The 21551-nt window shown below is 36.1% G+C and overlaps 1 protein-coding gene and 1 long non-coding RNA gene across 11 annotated transcripts in view; one reads left to right on the forward strand and one right to left on the reverse strand.

Annotated features, from left to right (window-relative positions):
- LOC128011248 (rap1 GTPase-activating protein 1-like) overlaps positions 1–20407 on the forward strand; it is a 90960-nt gene extending 70553 nt beyond the window's left edge. For 4 of the 10 annotated variants that reach the window (XM_052593442.1, XM_052593434.1, XM_052593436.1 and 1 more), the window contains 22 exons: positions 98–136; positions 261–446; positions 1304–1407; positions 3705–3783; positions 4009–4062; positions 4297–4380; positions 5309–5409; positions 6355–6484; positions 7837–7992; positions 8082–8153; positions 8802–8888; positions 9102–9242; positions 10610–10753; positions 13447–13524; positions 15276–15385; positions 15966–16061; positions 16506–16622; positions 17371–17506; positions 17699–17810; positions 17960–18051; positions 18287–18334; positions 19254–20407. In XM_052593442.1, the coding sequence (XP_052449402.1) occupies positions 98–136; positions 261–446; positions 1304–1407; positions 3705–3783; positions 4009–4062; positions 4297–4380; positions 5309–5409; positions 6355–6484; positions 7837–7992; positions 8082–8153; positions 8802–8888; positions 9102–9242; positions 10610–10753; positions 13447–13524; positions 15276–15385; positions 15966–16061; positions 16506–16622; positions 17371–17506; positions 17699–17810; positions 17960–18051; positions 18287–18295 (2127 nt within the window). In that variant the 3' untranslated portion in view covers positions 18296–18334; positions 19254–20407. The remainder of the gene's footprint in view (positions 1–97; positions 137–260; positions 447–1303; positions 1408–3704; positions 3784–4008; positions 4063–4296; positions 4381–5308; positions 5410–6354; positions 6485–7836; positions 7993–8081; positions 8154–8801; positions 8889–9101; positions 9243–10609; positions 10754–13446; positions 13525–15275; positions 15386–15965; positions 16062–16505; positions 16623–17370; positions 17507–17698; positions 17811–17959; positions 18052–18286; positions 18335–19253) is intronic. The other 6 variants (XM_052593435.1, XM_052593438.1, XM_052593439.1 and 3 more) reach the window with 6 other exon arrangements.
- Positions 14411–16524, reverse strand: LOC128011254 (uncharacterized). The gene is made up of 2 exons (XR_008182515.1): positions 16299–16524; positions 14411–15411 (listed from the first exon to the last, which is right to left on the reverse strand). It is a non-coding gene; the product is annotated as an uncharacterized LOC128011254 (long non-coding RNA).
- Positions 20408–21551: the final 1144 nt, after the last annotated feature.

Raw genomic sequence — 21551 nt, forward strand, 5'->3', positions numbered from 1 at the left:
GTTTTTTGCTCCTTGGGTCATTGGAGTTTAAAAACGATCTGTTGCAACCAAATAGATCTACTCTATTAGTAATGTTTTGAATGTCATCTCCTTATAGACCGAGGAGGACTACATCCCTTACCCCAGCGTCCATGAGGTAAACCAGTTCAGAAGAAAAGAGCTGACAGAAAACATTTTACTGTTGGTATCTCAGTGGAATTTATTGTGTGCTTGCACAACTGACAGTCACAGTAATTGTTTTTATTCACTGTCCCTGTCAGGTTCTCGGTAGAAAGAGTCCATTTCCCTTGATTCTGCTGCCCCAGTTCGGGGGTTATTGGATTGAAGGGACCAATCACGAGCTGAGCTATGGGATCGACCTGGACCAGCTCCTGTCTCCCAACTCACGCTTCAAACTGGAGTGTAACACCACCGCTAAGATCTACAGGAAGCATTTTCTGGGCAAAGTAAGGATTTTCTTAAAGTAGTAGTTCACCCAACAATGATTGTGTCATTATTTTCGCACACCCTCATTTTGTTTTCGAACCTGTATGATTGACTTTGTTCTGGGTAAAAGGAATCCAGGATTATCTTGCTTCACATTTAACAGTAGGGTTTAGAACGGCAATAACCCGGAGTTAACAGGAGACTAAAGAGCCCTAATTGTATTTTGAGTCATATAATAGCTTTGTGAGATGAACAGTCCAAAATTCAAGTCATTATTAATTACAAAGCCGCTCCTTGGTACATTATTGTGAAAAGTAGAAATCTCAAAATCATGGTCAAGCTATTCATTTGATTCCGAACATTTCAGTGGATCAGTTCACAAACTGGTCTAAAAGATGAATTCACTAATCAGACTCTTTAGGTTCTTGGATTCAACTCAATTATTTGCCCACAACAGTCCACTGGAGGTAAAGATTATCAGTGAATTTATCATATGTCTGCAGCAGACCTTAAATAGAAAACTTGAGCCCCCACGAGTTGAAAATGCATAGAAAAGCTGAACATTCAGATTGAAATCACCTTCTGCCCATCCATTTGAATAAGTTTCAAAAATGTAATTGTTAACAAATGTAACCTAATTACACAGGCCAATGTGACACTGCAGCAGGCAGACATAATGAAGATTTATTAGGCTTTAGCTTCAATGGGCTTAATGTATTCACATCTAATATCCATTATAAATGAGACTAATGTGCATAAAGAAGTGGTCGGTTAGCCCTTAGATCTGTGGGGGAGTGTTGGGACTGAAAACTGAAATGAGTTTGCAAGTGTGAAGATGAATGAGCGCTCACAGCTTCGCCTTCTGCTCCTTCATTAGGAACACTTTAATTACTATACAGTGGACAGTGCCCTGGGCCACCTGGTGTTCTCCATGAAATATGATGTTATTGGGGACCAAGAGCATCTCCGTCTCATGCTCAGGTGTGACCTTATCTCTTCTAATACTGTTTTTTATTCTCCATCCATTCTTGATTGCTTCCCCCGCTGTCATGTCTTATTTACTTTTCTCGAATCACTTACTTGTCTCCTGGCCTTGCCAAACGTCTCTAGATGAGGGCGGCTAATGAAGGGCTTAGTGTCTGGCACAGTTTCACTACTTTGTTTTGAGATTTGGCTTTTATTGTGGACATTAAACAGAGCACACTGATATATGTTCCTTGACAACTGTGAATGTTTCCTGGGACCCACAATAAAACCCCTTTTCTCACAGATTAAACAGGCCAAATGTACACGCTACCATCGTTTCCGCATTAGGCACCAGATGGACAATACAGGGCAATCTGTGTGGGCGGAGGAAAGACAGCAGGATGTTCCTGTTATCAAATCCATGTGACACATTTAATGATGCCACAATGACACTGAACTGAAGACTGTTAATAAGTGTTACTGTTGTAGGTCTGGGCCGTGTTGTGCTTTTTATTCCACTAGAAACTTTTTTTGTTGTTGTTTTTGAGCTGCCAGGGATGTGGATATATGTGTATTTTAATGCATTACTTAAGTGAAGCAAAGCTGAGAACGATTATAAATCTTGTTTTCACAGAATATATGTGAAACTAAGTTGATTAAAACTATATATTTTTTTCTCCAATGCATGTTGGCCACAATTATTGGCACCCCTATAAATTCTTATGAGTAACATATACAGTATCTGAAGTATATTCTCATTCATATTTACAAAAAATTAGCACACCAGAGTGACTAAGAGCATGAAATTGTCCAACCATGACTCCCTGTTCCACAGGATTATAAATATGAGGAACACATAGGCCAGGTTCCCTTAGTCATTCCCTTAGTTCCCAGAGTAAAACCAAAGAATATAGTTCTGATGTGTAGAAAAAGATAGCTGAGCTTCACAAAATAGAAAGGCATTATAGGAGAGAAAACAGATGTTATCTTGGGGAAATGACATTGCAATGTTTGGGAGCCAATAATTGTGGCCAACATGAACTAGAGAAAACATTTATTTCATAATGAGACCCCCCCCCCCCCACACTTTCCATTTTTTTACTTCAGTGAAAAGTTAGAATTTTGTGAACTTTTGAATTAAAGATCATAAAGGATAAACTAAACAAATTTATTTTCACAGCCACCTTTGCTCATATTTATATACTGTATATTACAAATATATTATATATTACATATAGTATATTATATATATATATATATAAATGTATCATGTTTTTAATTTAAATTGAGCTATTTTTGTAATATAAAATACATTTTGTCATTGGGGTAGGAATATATATGCATACACTTTTCCTACTCCAATGACAAAACTTATTTTATATTACATACATATGTCACGCTTCTGCGTGGTGTAAAGCCTAAAGCATTTTCTTTGATCGTAGCTTCTAATCAGTGATTCTGTGTCGTATAGTAAGAGAGGCACAAAAGACGGCCGTTGTCGCGGTCTTGCTATCAAAGATAGCCAGCAATACAGCATGATCATCGCACAGTGTGTTTGCTGGTACGAGTCACGTACGTTTACTGACCAGCCAATAAAAATACATCATGAAATCATCGCGACATGACGCTAAATCATAAAACTTACCTGAAGCTCTTATCCCTTCCTCTTTCACCGCTTTCACTTTTATTCATCACACATAAAAACTACAACTGCTAAAGTGTGATTTATTATGCTCTTTTTGTTTACCACTAGCGCATACTCATGACGTTTTATTCTTCTATAGAAACGTGCGTTGTTTCCTAAGAGTCAATAGGTGTCATCATCTTATAGTCTACACACATGTCGTAGCCAAGTTTATTAGATCCATATCGCACAGTGTGACATGCAATGATCTTATAGGATTGCTAGAATCGTGCAGTGTGTTTGGGCTTAAGGATGAGGAGCGCACGAAGAAGATCATTCTAAAGAGACATTTATTACATCCACAAAGGAGGGTAACATTCAAAATTAACCGACAACTCAGAGAACTAAAGGAAGGAGATTTATACAAATGTAAGAGGAGCTAATGACTTAATTAACTAGACACATGTGAACTAACTAAAGTAATCAAGGGAAAACAGAGACTTAACCCTGTGTCCCAAATGTGCATACTATCCACCCTATTTACCCTGAATAGTATTGCAAATTGTGAATTTAGGAGGGATAGTATGCACATTGGGACGCAGGGTAAGTCAATGAAGAGGACATATATTATTGCCTTATATATATATAAAATCATCTTATGTCTACAAATGTCTTTCCTTTTTTACAGAACAAAAATGAAAACATATCAGGATGTGATACCAATATCTTGTCTGACCGAATTCCCTAACATTGTCCAGATGGCCAAGGTGAGATTGAATCAAGTGTGGAGGGGGTGAAGGGGTCAGCACTATTGTTTTCAGGCCCTCCGATTCATCACACTTCTCTCGGAGTGACATGACTGATTGTCTCCCTCTCCCATGAGCTTGTTCTGTCCTGCCTGGACAGATGACCGTAGTGTTGCATCACTTTTGCAAGATCAGATGAGAATGAGGAACGAATCAATATGTCTTTTCTTTTTTCTTTATCATCAGCTCGTCTGTGAAGAGGTGAACGTGGACCGATTTTTCCCGGTGCTTTACCCAAAGGTACACAACAATTACAATCAATCTTTTTGTATGACCCACCTGCACCAAAGTGATACGCTTAACTCAATAACACATAATCCTAAATCATTTGTCCTGGTTGATTAAAGCGTGGCACTGGGAAATATGCCACCTTCTGCAAAAGTATTGCTCGTCGTCTCTTTGGGTTTGCATTGTTGACAAAGCAGTACCTAAAGGACATTCATCATGCTATTGAAAACGTCTATTCTGCCACAGGCCTCCAGGCTCATCGTCACTTTCGACGAACACGTCATAAGCAACAACTTCAAGTTCGGAGTCATTTATCAGAAGTTTGGACAGGTGAGTCGCATGGGAAGCCGTATCTCCATTAGCTTCTTCACAACCCATTTCTTCTCATTTAGCCGATGCACAGAGATGAATTGGTGCTGTAACTCACCATCATAATTCATATTTATTCAGAACAACACCGTTCTTTTGAACAAAGTTGCCTTTCCTTCTCTCAACCCTAAAATGTCTCCTCTGCTTAAACAACAATCCAGCCGTTGTCTTCATTTGTCTTTTATTAATATCATGATGCCATTGTTCCCAGAGGAAAGCTTTGATTGCATTAAGACAGATCCTTGACCTGCCTCAGAGACTGAGAGGTGCCTGAGAGGTTGTTCGAGGATGCTTGCCAGCAACGCCCTTAGCCTATAAACATGAGAGATGCGAGATGCGCTTGAACAGCCTCTAATCTCACGGATCAATGTGTTTACACACTCAGCCTTTCCAATGTGGTTAACAAGAACACAGAGGCCCTTAATGGGACGTTCTCATGTCTAAAACGCACCTTATGGATCAGCCCTAAAAACTTCCGCTTGTCCTCCTCGACTCTGAATGGGAGACAGTGTTTATTCAGGAGAACAATTTGCATTTTCATCAAGCTAATTGATTCATGATGAGCCATTTTGGTTTTCTAATTTTAGAGTTTGCTTTTGACCTCATCAAGATATTCTTGTTTTTGTGTGTGAGTTCATTTCGTATGGGCTTTGTTGAATGTCGGGCTTTGTGCTGTAACATAAGCATTGTCATGTGTTCTTGTGATGTATGAAAGACTAACTACTTTGTTGTTTTGTTAAGAAATTGAAGTCATGATAATGCATGAAGCTTCTGTGTTGTGTTGACCTTCTATTGTACTTGAAGGGTTACTGTGTCTGCTGCTTAGGGCACAATACAAATGTTTTTTTTTTTTAACTTTTAAACATTTTATGTGTTTTTATCTGTGTAGACCTCAGAGGAGGAGTTGTTTGGGAATAATGAGGAGAGTCCTGCTTTGGTGGAGTTTTTAGAGTTTCTGGGACAGAAAATCGAGCTCCATGACTTCAAAGGGTAACTCTCTCTCTTACTCTCTCTCAGTACGGCACAAGTGAGATGCCAACGCACTAGATTAAATGTTTAACAACATGAATCAATTAAAATAGAAGCTTTGGGTGTCTGTGTTTGCATCTGTGCACTTCTGAGGAGAGATTTCACTAGGAATGAACGGCACTTTCTTATAGCTCTGTTATAGCTCCTCCAAATCACACAAAGTGTAAAATGATGTTATTATTATCAAGCCAGTTTTATTATTATTAAAATTATAAAAAATATTTTATTAATTGAAATAGATGAAAAATATAAATTGTACTATTATTAATATTAATTTATTAATAAATATTACTAAAATAAACTAAAATAAAATGTTTAAGTTCAAGCATAAAATTACTAGAATTAAAATAGAAGTTAATGCTAAATAGACATATTTATTGAAAAAATTACAAAAATCACCAAATTACTAAAACATTAATAATTAGTAAAATACTAAAAGTGTATATACTAATCATACAAAAAAAAAACACAATAAAATAAATCGGCACAGAACAAAAGGTTAGCCACTTAAAAAATAAAGGAATTTAAATTATTTGTTTAATTAATTAATAATTATTTACAAAATAATAGAAATAATCACTTTTAAGTTTTCATTAAAACAAATATATGTTGGTGTAATTATTGTTTATATAGTGAAATCCAACAATAAATAATAAATGATCAAATAAATCCTGTAGAAATGTTTAAAAACAGTACATTTTCCTATCCTTTTTGTATTTTGTTTTTATTAAATCCATTTATTTATTTATTTTTATTGAATATCATTGCAAAACATTTAGAATATGTTTTTTGATAAATGATAAAGTTTTGCTACAAAACTATGATTCCTTATCTTTGTGAAGGCTAATGCTAATGATATCATTCATGTTTGACAGCAGATTCCTTGAATATGCTTTCTTCTACTAGATTTCGTGGAGGATTGGACGTGACACATGGACAGACAGGCTCTGAATCTGTGTACCACAATTTCCACAACAAGGAGATCATGTTCCACGTGTCAACTAAGCTTCCTTACACAGAGGGTGATACACAGCAGGTACTCAAAATTCTGTGGGTTCAGACCGTGAGAGGGTCACTCACAGCACATCTGTTTTCATTGCTTCTAGATCCTTTAATCAGTACAACTGTGGTAAGCATCAGTTGTCCCTGATTTTCCATCTTTGTAGATACTGTTCAGATGCAAAATAATGTAACAAGCCACATAGGTATGAGCCATCTGGATCGACAGGAGGGAAGAAATCCATTTCTTATGATTGGGGCAGATGCTGTTTTGTGCAGCCACACACTGTTGATGTGCTGCTGGCAGATGATTGTTGACTCACAAACTGACCTTTATTCTGCACCTTCACTGGCAGCACTGTGTCCTCTGAGGAAGAGTGTTTTTTAGAGCTCACTCCTCGGGGAATCTTCTACATTTAGAACACATGAAGCCTGCTCCTCTCTCTCTCTCACTGTCATGTGTGCACACTCACTCTCTGCAGTGATTGGAGGCTGACAGCAGATCGAGTTGGTGAACTGATGTCCATGTTTAAATGAGCGGCTGCAACCTCTGTGTTCGCCCTTGCCAGCCATCTGTTGAGACATGTTGTGAAAAACAACTTCATGCCATCATTGACACATAAATGGAACCTCAAAAGTATATGGAATTTATCCTCAGATGTCTGCCAGAAGAGCGTTTAACGACACTCACCGCAGCTGTGTGTTGGTGTATTACATCAAATATGTTTGGACTGGCTTATTTCATTCCTAAGCAATAAAGTGCAAGATTTTGTGCTATGATTTGCATAGATTCATGTATAAAAGGCACACTATGAAAATGGATATTCAGAATATAGCACATATTCTAGTGATTTTATATAATGACATGATATAAATGTTAAAGACACATTTTTTTAGCATTTTTTTAAAAGCTAATGTATAATGTCTTGTTTTTCTTGCTATTCTTCAACACTGTTGTTTTTAAGTTTCTATTTATTAAAGGATCTTGATATATATATATATATATGTATATATATATATATATATATATATATATAAAAAATATGGTCATAAGAGAATTGTTTCAAAAACATTAAAATATCCTTATAGCCACCAAACATTTTAACTGTATGTAGGTTAATTAAATATTAATAGTTGTTTTTTTTTATGAATCTATGGTGAATAAGTTTTTGTGTCATACATTACTATAGTTTCTATTTTATTAGACTGCGACACTGTTTTGACCAATCAGCATCCAGGACCCAACTATTTTATCCTTCTTTGGCTTGAAAGCTGCTAATACATTTTAATTTATGCCAAAGAAATCTTACTTTAACAACTGTATAGTATAGTTTAATGCAACTGTAATTAGGAATTATCAAAGTGACATCTCTTGTTTTGTTATCACAGCTACAAAGGAAGAGGCATATAGGAAATGACATCGTGGCCATCGTGTTTCAAGACGAGAACACTCCATTTGTGCCAGACATGATTGCCTCCAACTTCCTGCATGCCTATGTAGTGGTGCAAGTTGAAAATGCCTGTTCTGACAACGTCCTGTACAAGGTACATCAACACAGTATTACTGCAATCTAGCGCGTCTGTAACACCTCCCTGTGAGTTAGTAAGTGATGCATGCATTTATCATTGTCCAGGTTTCAGTAACAGCGAGAGATGACGTCCCCTTCTTCGGACCACCTCTCCCCAACCCAGCCATTTTTAAGAAAGTGAGTTTATGAATCTTAATAAAGGGAAGTACAGTATTTATGCATTGCACTAGCAACATCAGGTTCATGTGTTCAGGTCCTAAGTAATGAACTGATGAAATGTATACAGTAAATGCTTTTTAAGTGGCATTTCAGGGGGGAAAGTATCTGCTTAATACAGTTGATTTCATTTAAAATGTTTTTGGTCAGTAAGATTTTATTAAAACATTATTAAATTCTCCTATGCTCAAGGTTGCAATTATTTGATCAAAAGTACTGTAGAAACTGTAATATTGTTAAACCGTATTACATTTGAAATTTATTCCTGCGATTTCACAATTGATTGCTGTGAATTTCTGTGTCACCTGATCCAATTTGGTAATCAAGAAACATTTATCATTTTATTTTCAACATTAAAAAGAGTTGTGCTCCTTAGTATTTATGTGGAGACTGTATTCTGTAGTCCAAAAGAATGTAATTTGTTTGAAATATAATTTTATAATATTTTAGTGCCTTTGCAAATACTTTTGATCAATTTAATTAATCCATACTAAATAAAATTATTATTATTATTATTATTATTATTTCTATATGTAAAGAAAATAATTCTCTCCATCCATCTGTATCTCTCTTATTTGTTCTCCTTCTGCACTCTCCTGCTTCTCTCAGGGCCCAGAGTTTCATGAATTCTTGCTTACCAAGCTGATCAATGCTGAATACGCTTGTTACAAAGCTGAAAAATTTGCCAAATTAGAGGTGAGTGTCATTAAACTGTCAGAAATCAGTGCTCAAATGCAATACCAAGGTGATGGCTTTAAATGCAATGTATTAATAAAATGTATTTTATGATATGCTGTATGTGACTAACAAATGCATACGTGTAATGTGAATGTCACACGCCTCATCTAGCATTAATTTACCATGTTAAAATGTATGCTATGTCTAAGTACAAGTGCGCTATATCACCAGGAGCGTACCCGGTCTGCTCTGCTGGAGACGCTGTACGAGGAGCTGCACATCAACAGTCAGGCTATGATGGGGCTGGGAGGAGAGGAGGACAAACTGGAGAACGGAGGAGGAGGGGGAGGCGGCTTCTTTGAGTCTTTCAAGGTAATCCACAAGGACCCAGGGCTCCGAGGTCTCTGTGAGGGCACTTACATCCAGAATAGATGGGGATGGGGATGTTTGTGAAGCATCGCTGTGGCTTGTGTGTGTGAATGCTGGACGGGGGTGGATTTGGTTTGTGGTCATACATTTTTTTTCTGATATGAGAAGAGTCATTCATTCAGAGCAGTGTCTTTATATACGATCATATTTGTATAATAATATAATTTTTTTTTTTATAATATTTTACATTTAAATTTTATATTTTCTGTTTTCATTTTAGCTTTAGTAATTCTGTCGTTGTGTTTGTCATTTTCGTTAGTTTCTGTTTTTAATATGTCTATTTAGTATTAGTTATTCATTCATTTTTATTTAATTTAGGTTTAGTTGTTTTAGTACTTAAGCTTAAACACAACAAATAAATCCATCCTAGCTGATATATATATTTTTTTATCTTGCGGCTGTTATTCTTTATGAAAAGTAGCATATTTTTCTCTCTTGGGATTTAGATAGTGATGTCTTTATGACTCCACCTGCCAAGTGATGTAACCGATGCTACTGAAATTAAATAACTCATTACCATAATTAACACTAATTAAATCCTATTAGCACATTGTTGAGCATAGATCCACTCATGAGATTTATCTTATGCTCTACAGCGTTTTGCTTCCTGAAATACTTTACAAATTAATCAGTAGTACATGATTAATCATACATGACACAAATATTTCTCTGTAATGCGCAGCATTATGCCTGACGAGTATATAGAGGTTATTTATCAAGTAGACTGAATTTTCCATAGCAATAATTCACTACAGACAGGGAAGGTTTGTATGTGCATGGTAGCCTGGTTTATAATTGATTGTATTCAGTGGTGTTCATGCATTGATTGTGGTCATCCAGACATGAAAAATCAATCAGACTTCTCATAAATCATTTTCATTATCTGTCTTTTAATCTATTATATTTGCTTCCGCAACCACTATTTCACACTGTTTTCAGCAGCAGCTGTCAATAGATGAACTCATTAGCGTAGACACAGCTCATTGGTGGTTGTGGCATTTTCCCGTGAAATCAGGCAGCACTTTAGTGGGTGATGTTTAATCAATATCCATTAACACTCTCAGGTGGTTCTGCTCTCTATTGGTTGCGAGCTTCAATCGTGAGCAGCCAAACTCTCTGCTAGCTTCATATCATCTGTCTTCCCTCTGCCCACTTGCTTTTTTCTTTCACGAACAAAGCTGCACTCTTCGCTCAGGTGTTGCTCGGGTTGTTTTAGCTACTTGATTCTTTGGCTTCAGACCCACTCCATTGGCCCTCGCTGACCTGCCGCTGCTCACCGTGTGTCCTCCTCATCTCTCCCTGTGCTATAGCGGGTGATCCGCAGCAGGAGCCAGTCTCTGGACACCATGGGCCACAATATCAGGAAGTACACAGTCTCCAATAGTCACAGCGGCAGTATCAGCCACAACAACAACAACCACCACTCACCAGAGACCCCTAAACCCCCTGGGATAGTAAGTAACCCCCCTGCCCTATTGACTTTTCAATGGGCCAATCTATGTTAGTCCCCTCACTTCCCTCCACTCTGATCTAAAAAGTCAGTCCTGGTTACACATACTTCACGAATTCCTGACTACACTGAAAGTTAAGCACATGCACAGATCCTCTGAGCTGCCAAACTGAGAACAAAACAACACAACGAAGATGAAATAATTCATGATCAATCAACCAACTTCGATTTAATTCATAATTTCCCTCATGCACCAGTCCCTTAAAAAATATTTCCTCATTTCCTTCATGCTTTTTGTCTGTCATCTCTGCAGCCACTGATCTTATTCACTGGATCTTTTACAGTTTACCTCAGGAACGTTTCTTGAAAGGGTCACTTAAATGCACTGGTCTTGCTCCTGTTTGCTGCTCTACAGTCAGGATTTCCTCAGTTAAAAGGCTAAATGACATGAAGTTTCGATCTATTATCTTTATTCTTTTTTTTCTTTTCTTTTTTTTATATTTTATTTAAGCTTTTCACATTTTTACAGAACAACCCCCCACCCCATGCCAGCGAATAAGTAAAAAATAAGTTTTTTTTATTGTTTAGAATTAAAAAATAGAAATGAAGGGAAAAAACCTGTGCATGAAAGTAACTTGGCATGCATATATAATATATTTTAATATGTTTTCTTTTGACAGTTTGATGTTTTTTTTTGATAATATAATTTTTAATACTCTTTTAAAAATAGTACTACCTTGAAAAAAAAAACTTTTTGAAAATAATGATGGTTGCATGACATCTGTCAAATTTTTTCAGGCAATTTTATTTTGATAATTATATTAAACTTTTTCAAATCCACATTATAATCGCTTTCCACATTATAATCACAGGAGGTGTGTGTCTTGATTATGGTGAAGATGAGGTCCTCTGAGGGGTGCATGACATAAAGTAGTGTGGAATGTGCTGCATGTTGCTCACGAGGGAATGAAATGCTGTCAGATCTACAAGGCGTCATGTGAGACATTATTGTGTTATTTTCCTTGCAGTGTCTCTCAGGAATGAATACTATCTGATTTTGAAGTAGGCCAAGGCGACCTGCAACAGTGTTAGTATAAAGAAGGCTGTGAATGTTTTGACCTTACCACATCCCCCACAGGATCAGACACACATCAGCACCGCATAAGAACCTGCTGGGAGAGTTACGTATTTATGTGTGTGCAATGAATGTTGAATGGATTTTAATATGCAGGTGTCTTGTTGGTAAGTATAATTCTTGCACAGCTTAAGTGCAGAAACAGTATCTTCCGGCCAGCTAGCTCTTGCTCCATCAAGCGCAGCGGTGCTGCTTCTTGCCCCGGGGACCGTCACACACTTAGCGCCATGCTAAGTCATGCCAGCGCCCCTCGTGAGCACCGCTCATATGAGTCGAGAGAAATCCCACTTTCCCCACAGGGACTCGCACTGGAACACATTTCAGAGTTACTGAGCCATGCCTCTGTCACAGTTAATGCTTCTGTTATTTATAGCGCTATCATATGCCATGTCAGCCAAATGGCCTTCACACAGGTTATGCAATGGAGCATAAAAAAATACATTTTAATACAACTATTATTTTGGTATTGGGAATTTAATCCCAAAGGTTACTGGTGAAAATTAGAAACGGTGTATTAATTCATCCCCTTATGGTGATTAAGTCAGAACAAACAAGGCCATAGACAGTGATGGGGCCCCACTAAGGTCCTGTGTGTGTGAAAGTGGTTATCAACTGGTATTGCTGCAGGACCCATTACATTGCATATCAAGTGACAACTCAACACTTACCAAAATGTATTTATTCATCACAAGTAAATAAAAACATATTCAAATTTACATCGAAACTTGCAAAGGTCCAACAATAGTCAAAATGAGAAACATAAAGTAAATAAAAACTTATTTAAAATCACACTGAAACTTGCATAGGTCCATTGATATGCAATATTATTAACATAAACTGGATTCTGAATTCTGTTTTTTATTTTAATATTTACATTTTTGTTGTATTTTATTTTATTGCAAATAAAAGCATCCGTAAAATAAGTTTGAAATGTGCTTAGGTCCAACAATATGCAAAATAACAAACTGGATAGTAATATTTAAAGGTTTGTAAATTGTATTTTATTTCGTTATTTCAGCATTTTTCCACTTTTATGTGGGACCCTGATATGAAAATGGATTTGCTTCAATAGGCCAAACCATTTTAATATCACGACCCACCAGTCGAGTGCCAATGACCTACAGTAAGATAATTATGAGTATGCATAGTTTGCATTTTTACAAGTTTAACATAACACCTGGCCCAGTTCAGTTTCAAAAATAATGCATAAATGTTCATTTAACGTCATGATATATGAACTTTCTTGTCTGACTAACCTGACTTACTGTTAAACTGTGTTCAAATGTCAACTGTCCCAATGTCACCAATTGTGTGCTATGTGCTCCTACTTCAGCGTTCTTGTCCTTCACAGGTCCCTGCACCTGCTGAGGTTCCTCTGGCCCTTTTTTCCTTGTGTGGCTACCTTGTTGTGTTCATGACAGCTTTTTACTCGCTGTTCATGCTTTGATGACTGTCTCTCCAGCAGATGTTTGTAGGCTATTTTGTTTGTATAACACATAACCTGCTGCATGGACTCATGATTTCTCTCGTTCTCTCTCTCTTTCTCTGTGGGATCTGTGCAGTCATTGCTTGTCCCAGGCAAAAGTCCCAGTAAATATGGACGGCGTGGCAGTGCCATAGGAATAGGAACCATAGAAGAGGTTCATGTATAACTCTCACTCCTCTCTCATATGCATCATTTGTTCTCACCGCATGACTTTTACAACATACAGCTGCAGTTACAGTCAGTTAAAGTCCTTTTTTCAATGCACTGATCATAAAATAATATTTCCTTTAAGTAAAACTTTCTTTAAGTTTTACTTAAAAAAAATGACATTTTTAAAAAGTGGACAATTGTTTGGAAATACACCTATTTTGAATGTTCTGTTAACAGAATGATTGCCACCAGTGTAATTAATAAAAATAAATAAATAAGAATGTAGTTTAGTTAATAAAAAAAACTGATATAATAAAATATCTAAAACTAAACTAAAAATTTATATAAAAAAAAGCTGTCTACACATTTAAAACAAAAGCTAATAAAAAGACAAAACAACAAAATTACTAAAACATACATGAAATATAAAAATAAATCTAGCATTGGTCTATTCTTCACAGCAATGTTTTAATTGATTTCATTAAATATGGCATTTTACCCTGAATACTTCTGCTAGTCTACATCTAAGAGTCTAATTTCTGTTTTATTTGATTTTTTCATTGTATTTAATTTTTTTTTATTGTATTTATTATTTCTTTTTTTTTTTCCAATAATAAAATGTACACCAAATAAAAATAAAATTAAACTAAAATCAGTCATTTTAAAAGCTAAAGTGAATTTAGGCACCACAGAATTATAATGTGCTGAATGAAAAATGGAAATTCATTTTGAGATTTTGAGATTCATTTAGCCAAGTATTACATTTAAAGTGTTAAGTTTTTATTAATTCATAAATTATTAGTATTTTGCAAAGATGAACTTTAAATTAGCTTTATACGATGAAAGAGGAAATGGGCATGCACAATTAAATAACTGATATGAAGCATATATATTTTGCATCCATCATTTTATTCATGCCATACTATCCAGTCTTACTAAACAGGCCATATTCCATATTGAATATAAGCCACTTTGACAGTAAGCACTGTTCAGTTAGAGTCATATTGCATACTTTTATATCCTCCATCACAGTTCTTTTAAATGACCCGTGTACATCTACGTACATCTGTGTTCAGCAGCAGTGTTTCAGTGTTTAATGTTAATGGTGAAAGGTCACAGATTACATCATAGCTCCCCTTCCAGCATCACTTCCTGCATGTAAACCATAGCTCTGCTACATTTTAAATGTCCAACATCATTTCTTGTTGTGTAGTATGTACTCTTCAGTGTATTTCTATCCCCTGGTCTGATAATTGTACACTCTTCGCGAGCTACTGTAATAGCATAGAAACACAAAAGAAAAAGGCAACAGCGAGTCTTTCCGAAGCCTTTGAAGCCATTTTAGATAAAAGCCTTTTTGAAGGCCTTTCATTTGAAGTCATAAAGCAGTAGCTGTAAAATCCCAGCGTTCAGACTTGAAGAGAACAAAGTGTCCCCAGCGAGAGCACAGTCGCCCAGTGAAGCTCAGGAGATCCTGCTCCCATCTTTCATCTCTCAGTTCAGGCCGAAACTCTCAAGCACACACTTCACATCCACCCTGCCAGTCAAGCTACGAAACACTGCCTTTTGTTCTTAAAAAAGACTGGAGCATGCCACAGATATAAGAAATAATAGACTATTGCAAGTGGTATAACATAGACCTGACCTATAGAGGATGTATTATCCTTCAAGTTTCCTTTGAGAAGTTTTCATCACAGTGTGAAGGTGTTCCTTTATGAATCCTTGACTCGCTGACCTTCCTGTTCTCTCCTACAGTCTTTGATCATTCCTGGAAAAAGCCCAACTAGGAAAAAGTCAGGACCTTTCAGCTCTCGACGTAGCAGTGCTATTGGCATCGAAAACATCCAGGAGGTCCAGGAGAAGAGGTAAGAGGAGGAGGAAACTTCAGAAACTGCAATTGTGAAGCATGAACATTTCATTGTCACAGATTGTGCTTGTGCTTAAACCTGCTTTCAGAAGCAAGATTTTTTTGTGAAATTCATACATGCACTACAATTCAAAAGTTTGGATTCAGAAATGTTTTATTTTACTTATTTATTATAATTTTTATTATCATTTCATTTAGTTGTTTTATTATCACAGTTAAAAATATTAAGCAGCTCAACTGCTTTCAACATTGATAATAAGAAATGTCTCTTGAGCAGAAAATCAAATCATAAGCTGGAGTGATGATGGCTGCTCAAATTCAGCTTTGCCATCCATCACAGAAATAAATTACATTACAAAACATATCAAAATAGTGTTATTTTGAAAAATAACCAGTTTGAGAGAGATGTTATTGACAATGTTAGTACTGACAGAATGGTTATATCCCAAAAATCATACATTTATATGCTCTGTACATGCAAATATACTTAATATAAAATAAAAGAGTTGCAGACAGAACATAAAGTGTAATATTACACAAACTTTACACTATTTTTTGTGTTTATGTGTTTGGTGAAGAATTGCCGCTCTGTTGTCAGAGGACAGGACAGTGCTCTGTCTCTCTCTACCCAGCGTCACTCTCAGGAATGGGAGGCTCATCGTGGATTCCTCCAAGTATAAATGCCACCATAGAATGACACCTCTATAACCACAGAGTAGCTGCTTTCCTTACCTGGCCATAGCAATGCATCTGAAATGCTATGAATTATGGCCTTTACCACATTATTAAACTGGTCACACATGCAAAATCAGCATGCTAACTGATTGGTCTGCTAATTTTTCAGCCAATCAATGTCTGTTTAACTGATCTTGCATGAGCTGGCCTTTTGTCATATGTGCTGTAGTACTTACAGGCCCTTTGAATGATGTTGCTCCAAATTCATGTGTTTCAGTATAGTGATGTGAATCAGCATGCACTGTTGTATCTAACCTAACCTAACTCAGAGTAGACTGCTGTTGAGCTTGGGTTCTGTCACCTCACCTTTGACCTAGAGTTTCAAACACAATGCTTATACTGCCCTCTGATGGTGAGACTGTGTGTGTGTGTGTGTGTGGCAGTAGAGAGTGCTTCCCCAGCACACAGAAGACTCCTGACAGTGGCCACGCCTCCCAGGATCCCAAGTCTGAAAACTCCTCCAACCAGAGCTCTCCTGAAGTCCTCATCACCAAGAACAGGTGAAGTGAAAAGCATTACGGAGTGCTGATTGATTTGATTTGTTCACATATTTCAGCGAGCCTTAAACCATGTGCTTTTAAGTCTCAAGGGTTGATTTCAATGTTTTGTGTAAAAAAATTTGTTTAAATTGTTTTTTAAGCTTTCTACAATAGCTTTATTTATTTTTGCTTATTTTCAAATGTATTTGTAGTGTATGTGTAGATTATATTGTTTTCCTTTTGTCCCAAACCCAAATATTAATCTACGAAAAAGCATGATAAAATATAAATTATTATAATATTGATATATTTATATAGACAGAACATTTCATATTTCATTTTAATATTTCACACGTTGTGTTAGAATGGTGTAAACACAGTGATTTATTTTCGAAAATTTAAACTGCCAGTACTGATGGACTGGTTATGTTCCAAAAATCTTACATGCAGTGAGTGATCTTGCAAAGCAGTGTTTGTGTGTGTATAAAATCTCTATAGAAAATACCACCACTTCCTTAATTTGAGATGTGGTGAAAATGACATGTAATGACTGAGAATTAAATTTGCTGGGAAAAAAAAAAGTTCACTGCTGAACATTGTCAGTTTTTTTTCATATTTGGTGCTTCATAGGGTTTCCTACTGAACCCTGGCTTGTGTGTTTTGGTGGATGCAAGGGATCTGACAACAATAACTATGGGAGCTTCTTGTTTGTCACAGCTAAAGGCATTACGAATGTGTTTTGTGTGTGTGTGTGTGTGTGTGTGTGTAGCTCAAGCATGTACTACCAGGCTCCCTCCATTCCTGAGGCTCTTGACCTGTCCCGCTCCTCCTCTAATGCCAGCAGCTTTGCTAGTGTGGTAGAGGACAATGAAACCGAGGCCACAGAGGACTATGACACCGGCATGGTGAGAAAAGCACATTTATCATCAACACATTCAACTAATGAACATCTCTAGAAACTACCCAGTCATTGCATGCAAACTGTCACAAACATGTTCACAGCGAGACTAGTATTTAAAAAAAAAAACACTAAGACAGACTCCATATATTTTGTCAGTTTCTCTGCTAGAACAATTTGTTGTATTTGTCCCATTCAGGAGAGTCTGTCGTCAGCAGATACTCCTCAAAAACGAGACTCGTTCACATACAGCACATGGCTGGAGGACAACATGAGCACTGCCAGTACAACCAGCAGGGGGAGCTCTCCTGGTGAGAGAAACACACTTGGGGAAAATAATTTAAGTCACACACTCTTTAACACATTTATAAAAAATAAAACATCTTTGGTGTATCTTTGTGTAGTAGTGTATCTTATGTCTGTGTGTTTATCTATTAAATAAATGTTCTTATGTTTCCAGCCGGGAAAACAGATGGTGGAAAGAACCAGGAGCAGAACCGTACAGACATCCGCATCAAACTTGAGCGACCGCATGACCACAAGTCCACATCTGTGAGTCTTACTAGCCTAGTCTAAACATAGAGAATTAAATAGTATTTGCTTTAGTGTAAAGATACAGCAATTGGAATTTTCAAAAAATATTACAAAATCTTATAGAATGCAAACTTGTTAACAGAAGTGTATATATTATACACCCAGTGTGCACAGTTATTGGGTGAGTGTGTGCACTCTGCCGCCCTTTATTTCTGTCTGTTGTAACTCTGTTACTGTGTGTGCATCTGTGCAGAACTGCTAGCCCCTCCAGATTGACTGCCCCATGGACGTCCATCAACAGGTAAGATATACTGTATCATGACTGAATTCATTTTCTTTCATCAGCTTAAGATGTAAACTCATAAACTAGTCTTTTGTATAGCCCTATATTAAATATTAAGAGACTCTTAATAAGGTCTGCAACTGTATGACAAGTGCATTGAAGTGGTACATATTTTGGATCCTTTGCATATGAAGCATGCTCGTTTTTAAGGCTGAATGATAGAAAACATTACAAAAGAAGTTTTCTATATATATATATATATATATATATATATATATATATATATATTTAAATGATGGAAAAAATTTTGAGATTTTGTTGGTGTTTCCATAATTTGCCAGAAATAATGGATAATTTTTGGTAAAAGCAACCTCTGTCTCAGTATCTGAACATTTCAAATGTATTGTGTTTTGCTCGGCAGCCAGTAATGTTTTTGTAAGTCAGCTTTTATTTTTTTTATTTTTTTCAAAGAATGTTATACTTTTATTCAGCAATGATGCCGTAAATTGATCAAAAGTGAAGTGAAGACATTTATAATGTTCCAAAAGATTTAAAAGTAATGCTTAGATGTTCTATTAAAAATGTATCGACCACATAAATATTAAGCAGTATTATTATTCAACATTGATAGCATTTCTTGAGCACCCAATCAGCATATTTAAAGGATTTCTGAAGGATCGTGTGACATTGAAGAATGGAGTTTGCCAACACAGCATTAAATTGCATTTTTAAATATATTCAAATAGAAACTGTTGTAATTCTAATGATATTTCACAATATTACTGTATTTTGACCAAATGAATGCAGCCTTGGTGAACATAAAAGACATACAAAATGCAAAATTTTCATTGATAATATATGTAATTAGTAATTTGTTTTTCATGCTAATGCAGTGTCAGTGACCTGATTATTGTTCTTAACCTTATTGTCCAAACAGCAATTCCGTTAGAAACACCTTAGAGAGAAAAGGCGTTACTTGATGAAGAAGAGGATGACGATCACAGTTGGCTGCAGAAGTGACAACATGTACATGCCCCAGAACCACAATCATGTGACCATACCTCCATCAGGACACTCTCTTCCCCTGCAGACTTGACCAGAAACAGGAAGGAGTTGGCTACAGGCAGCCAGAGACTGTGCATTGGCCCGCTCCCCTTGAGTACATCGGTAAATGGATGAGAAGCTCCTCTGTAGCAGCATCTACTGACACGCCACTGTGCCGGTGAGTGGCTAAACTAGCAGGTTATTTGAGGTCCTAACACTGTGCTGAAATTCAGTTCTGTGAAGTTTGCATCCTAAAAACATTTTATCTGCTTGCGTGATGAAAGCTTTTTAACCTTGTTCCAAATGGTGGACTCTGCAACAGGGATAGAGCATTCTTCTGAAACCTCAAATGACAAATGGGAAGCACTACGGTCTCGGGGACTTCACTGCAAGTACAGTACACATCATATGCGCTGTTTAGGACAGGGCCATAGAGACCAAACCATGTCTCAAATTCGCTCAGAAAGTCGTTTAGAATTAAGGTGTGAAAACCCTTGATCTGATGTACATTGTAGCTGTGCAATACATTATTTAAAAGTAACATCATTCAAAAGATCAAAGAAAAAAAAGATCTTGTTTATCAACAGTTGAGTTCAGTTAAAATGCATTAGGGATGCACCGATATAAAAAAAATAGAGCATTACCGATAAGCTGCTAATAATTTTGTTTGTGACCAATATATTGTAAAGAAATAACAAAATAACTTTTTTAAATGCTACAAGTGAATTAAGGTATCACAGCATTATAATATACAGTATGAAAATTGATATTTATTTTGAAATTTGTTAAAAATTACATATAGCATTTAACATTTTTTGTGTGTGTGTTTTTTTTTTTTTAGTTTTTGAGCATTAGATCCTGGAAAGGAAATAAATGAAATTAATATATAGAGTCATTTAAAAAAGCACAAACAATTATATATCCAATATCGGCCAGTACTAAAGAATTAAAACATTTCTAATATTACCCAATAGCTGATAGGGTACTGATACTGTATACTGTGCATCCCTAGCTTTTTTATCTACAGTGTGTGTGTATGTATGTATGTATGTGTATATATATATATATATATATATATATATATACATATATATATATATATATATATATATATATATATAGTATACATATACTGTATATTAGGGGTGTAATGGTACACAAACATGACTGTTCGGTACGTACCATGTTTTAGATGTCACATTTCAGTATGGTTTTGGTACAGCAGCAGGAAAAAACGAAACATAATTTTTAGTGAAAATTTTATAGTGGTTTTTAGTGGTTTACTGAACAAATCGTTCTTTAAATAGATTACATTATACTTACAATTAATAGGGATTAAAATCTGCCTCATCTTATGCTCTAAACTACTTTGACTTTACTATAAGGTTACAATTAACTACAGAGCCCAAACTTAAATTGAATTAATATTTATTTTAACATTTCACGAAATGCTCTTCTTTAGATTTCATTTCTCTAACTTTGTTGTAACTTTGTTTGCTCTGACTTTGGCTGTTTATTTTGTGTTAAAGCTAGTAGTAAAGAGCTGCCATTTGAACAGAGACATTTATACAGCGATCTGTCAGGCAAAATCATCAAAATGTTGTTTTTGTTTTTGTTTTTGTAAAAACTTTTAAAGATGAGACTTTGTTTCAACTGGAACTGGACGTTCCCAATGAAATTTAACTTGTGCAGTGGTTAAAACAATGCTGTATTTGACTGGTATGTGTACTGAACTGAAAGACCCGTACTGAAAACATTTGGTATGAATACGTGTACCGATACACCCTTAATAGTGTAGCTCATATTTATTGGTGAGAATTTGTCAGAAACTGGAGGGTCCCGTTACTTTTAAATAATGTATTTATCTGACATTGTGCATGGAGAAATGCGGTATTTTAACGAGTACAGCTCAAAGAAAATATTTGATTAGCATCAAAACATGACAGTTTCGTGAAGTGTGTATATAATAATATATTCCCTCTGAATGCCTTATCTTACCCTCAAACAGAAGATATGTGCATCCATGTCAGTGTTACAACACTAGTGAGTTAACATACTAATTCAGCTTCGTTTCCTGACCATCTAACCAAGCAGGACTAACTGTAAGTCATGGTTTATGCTCAGCTTTGTTTCACCAGTTGGACATGTCGATTATTTGCAACATAAGCAGTCCATGATAAATGTCTTGGGT

Source organism: Carassius gibelio, chromosome B23 (genome assembly GCF_023724105.1).
Source record: "Carassius gibelio isolate Cgi1373 ecotype wild population from Czech Republic chromosome B23, carGib1.2-hapl.c, whole genome shotgun sequence".
NCBI classification, from domain to species: domain Eukaryota; kingdom Metazoa; phylum Chordata; class Actinopteri; order Cypriniformes; family Cyprinidae; genus Carassius; species Carassius gibelio.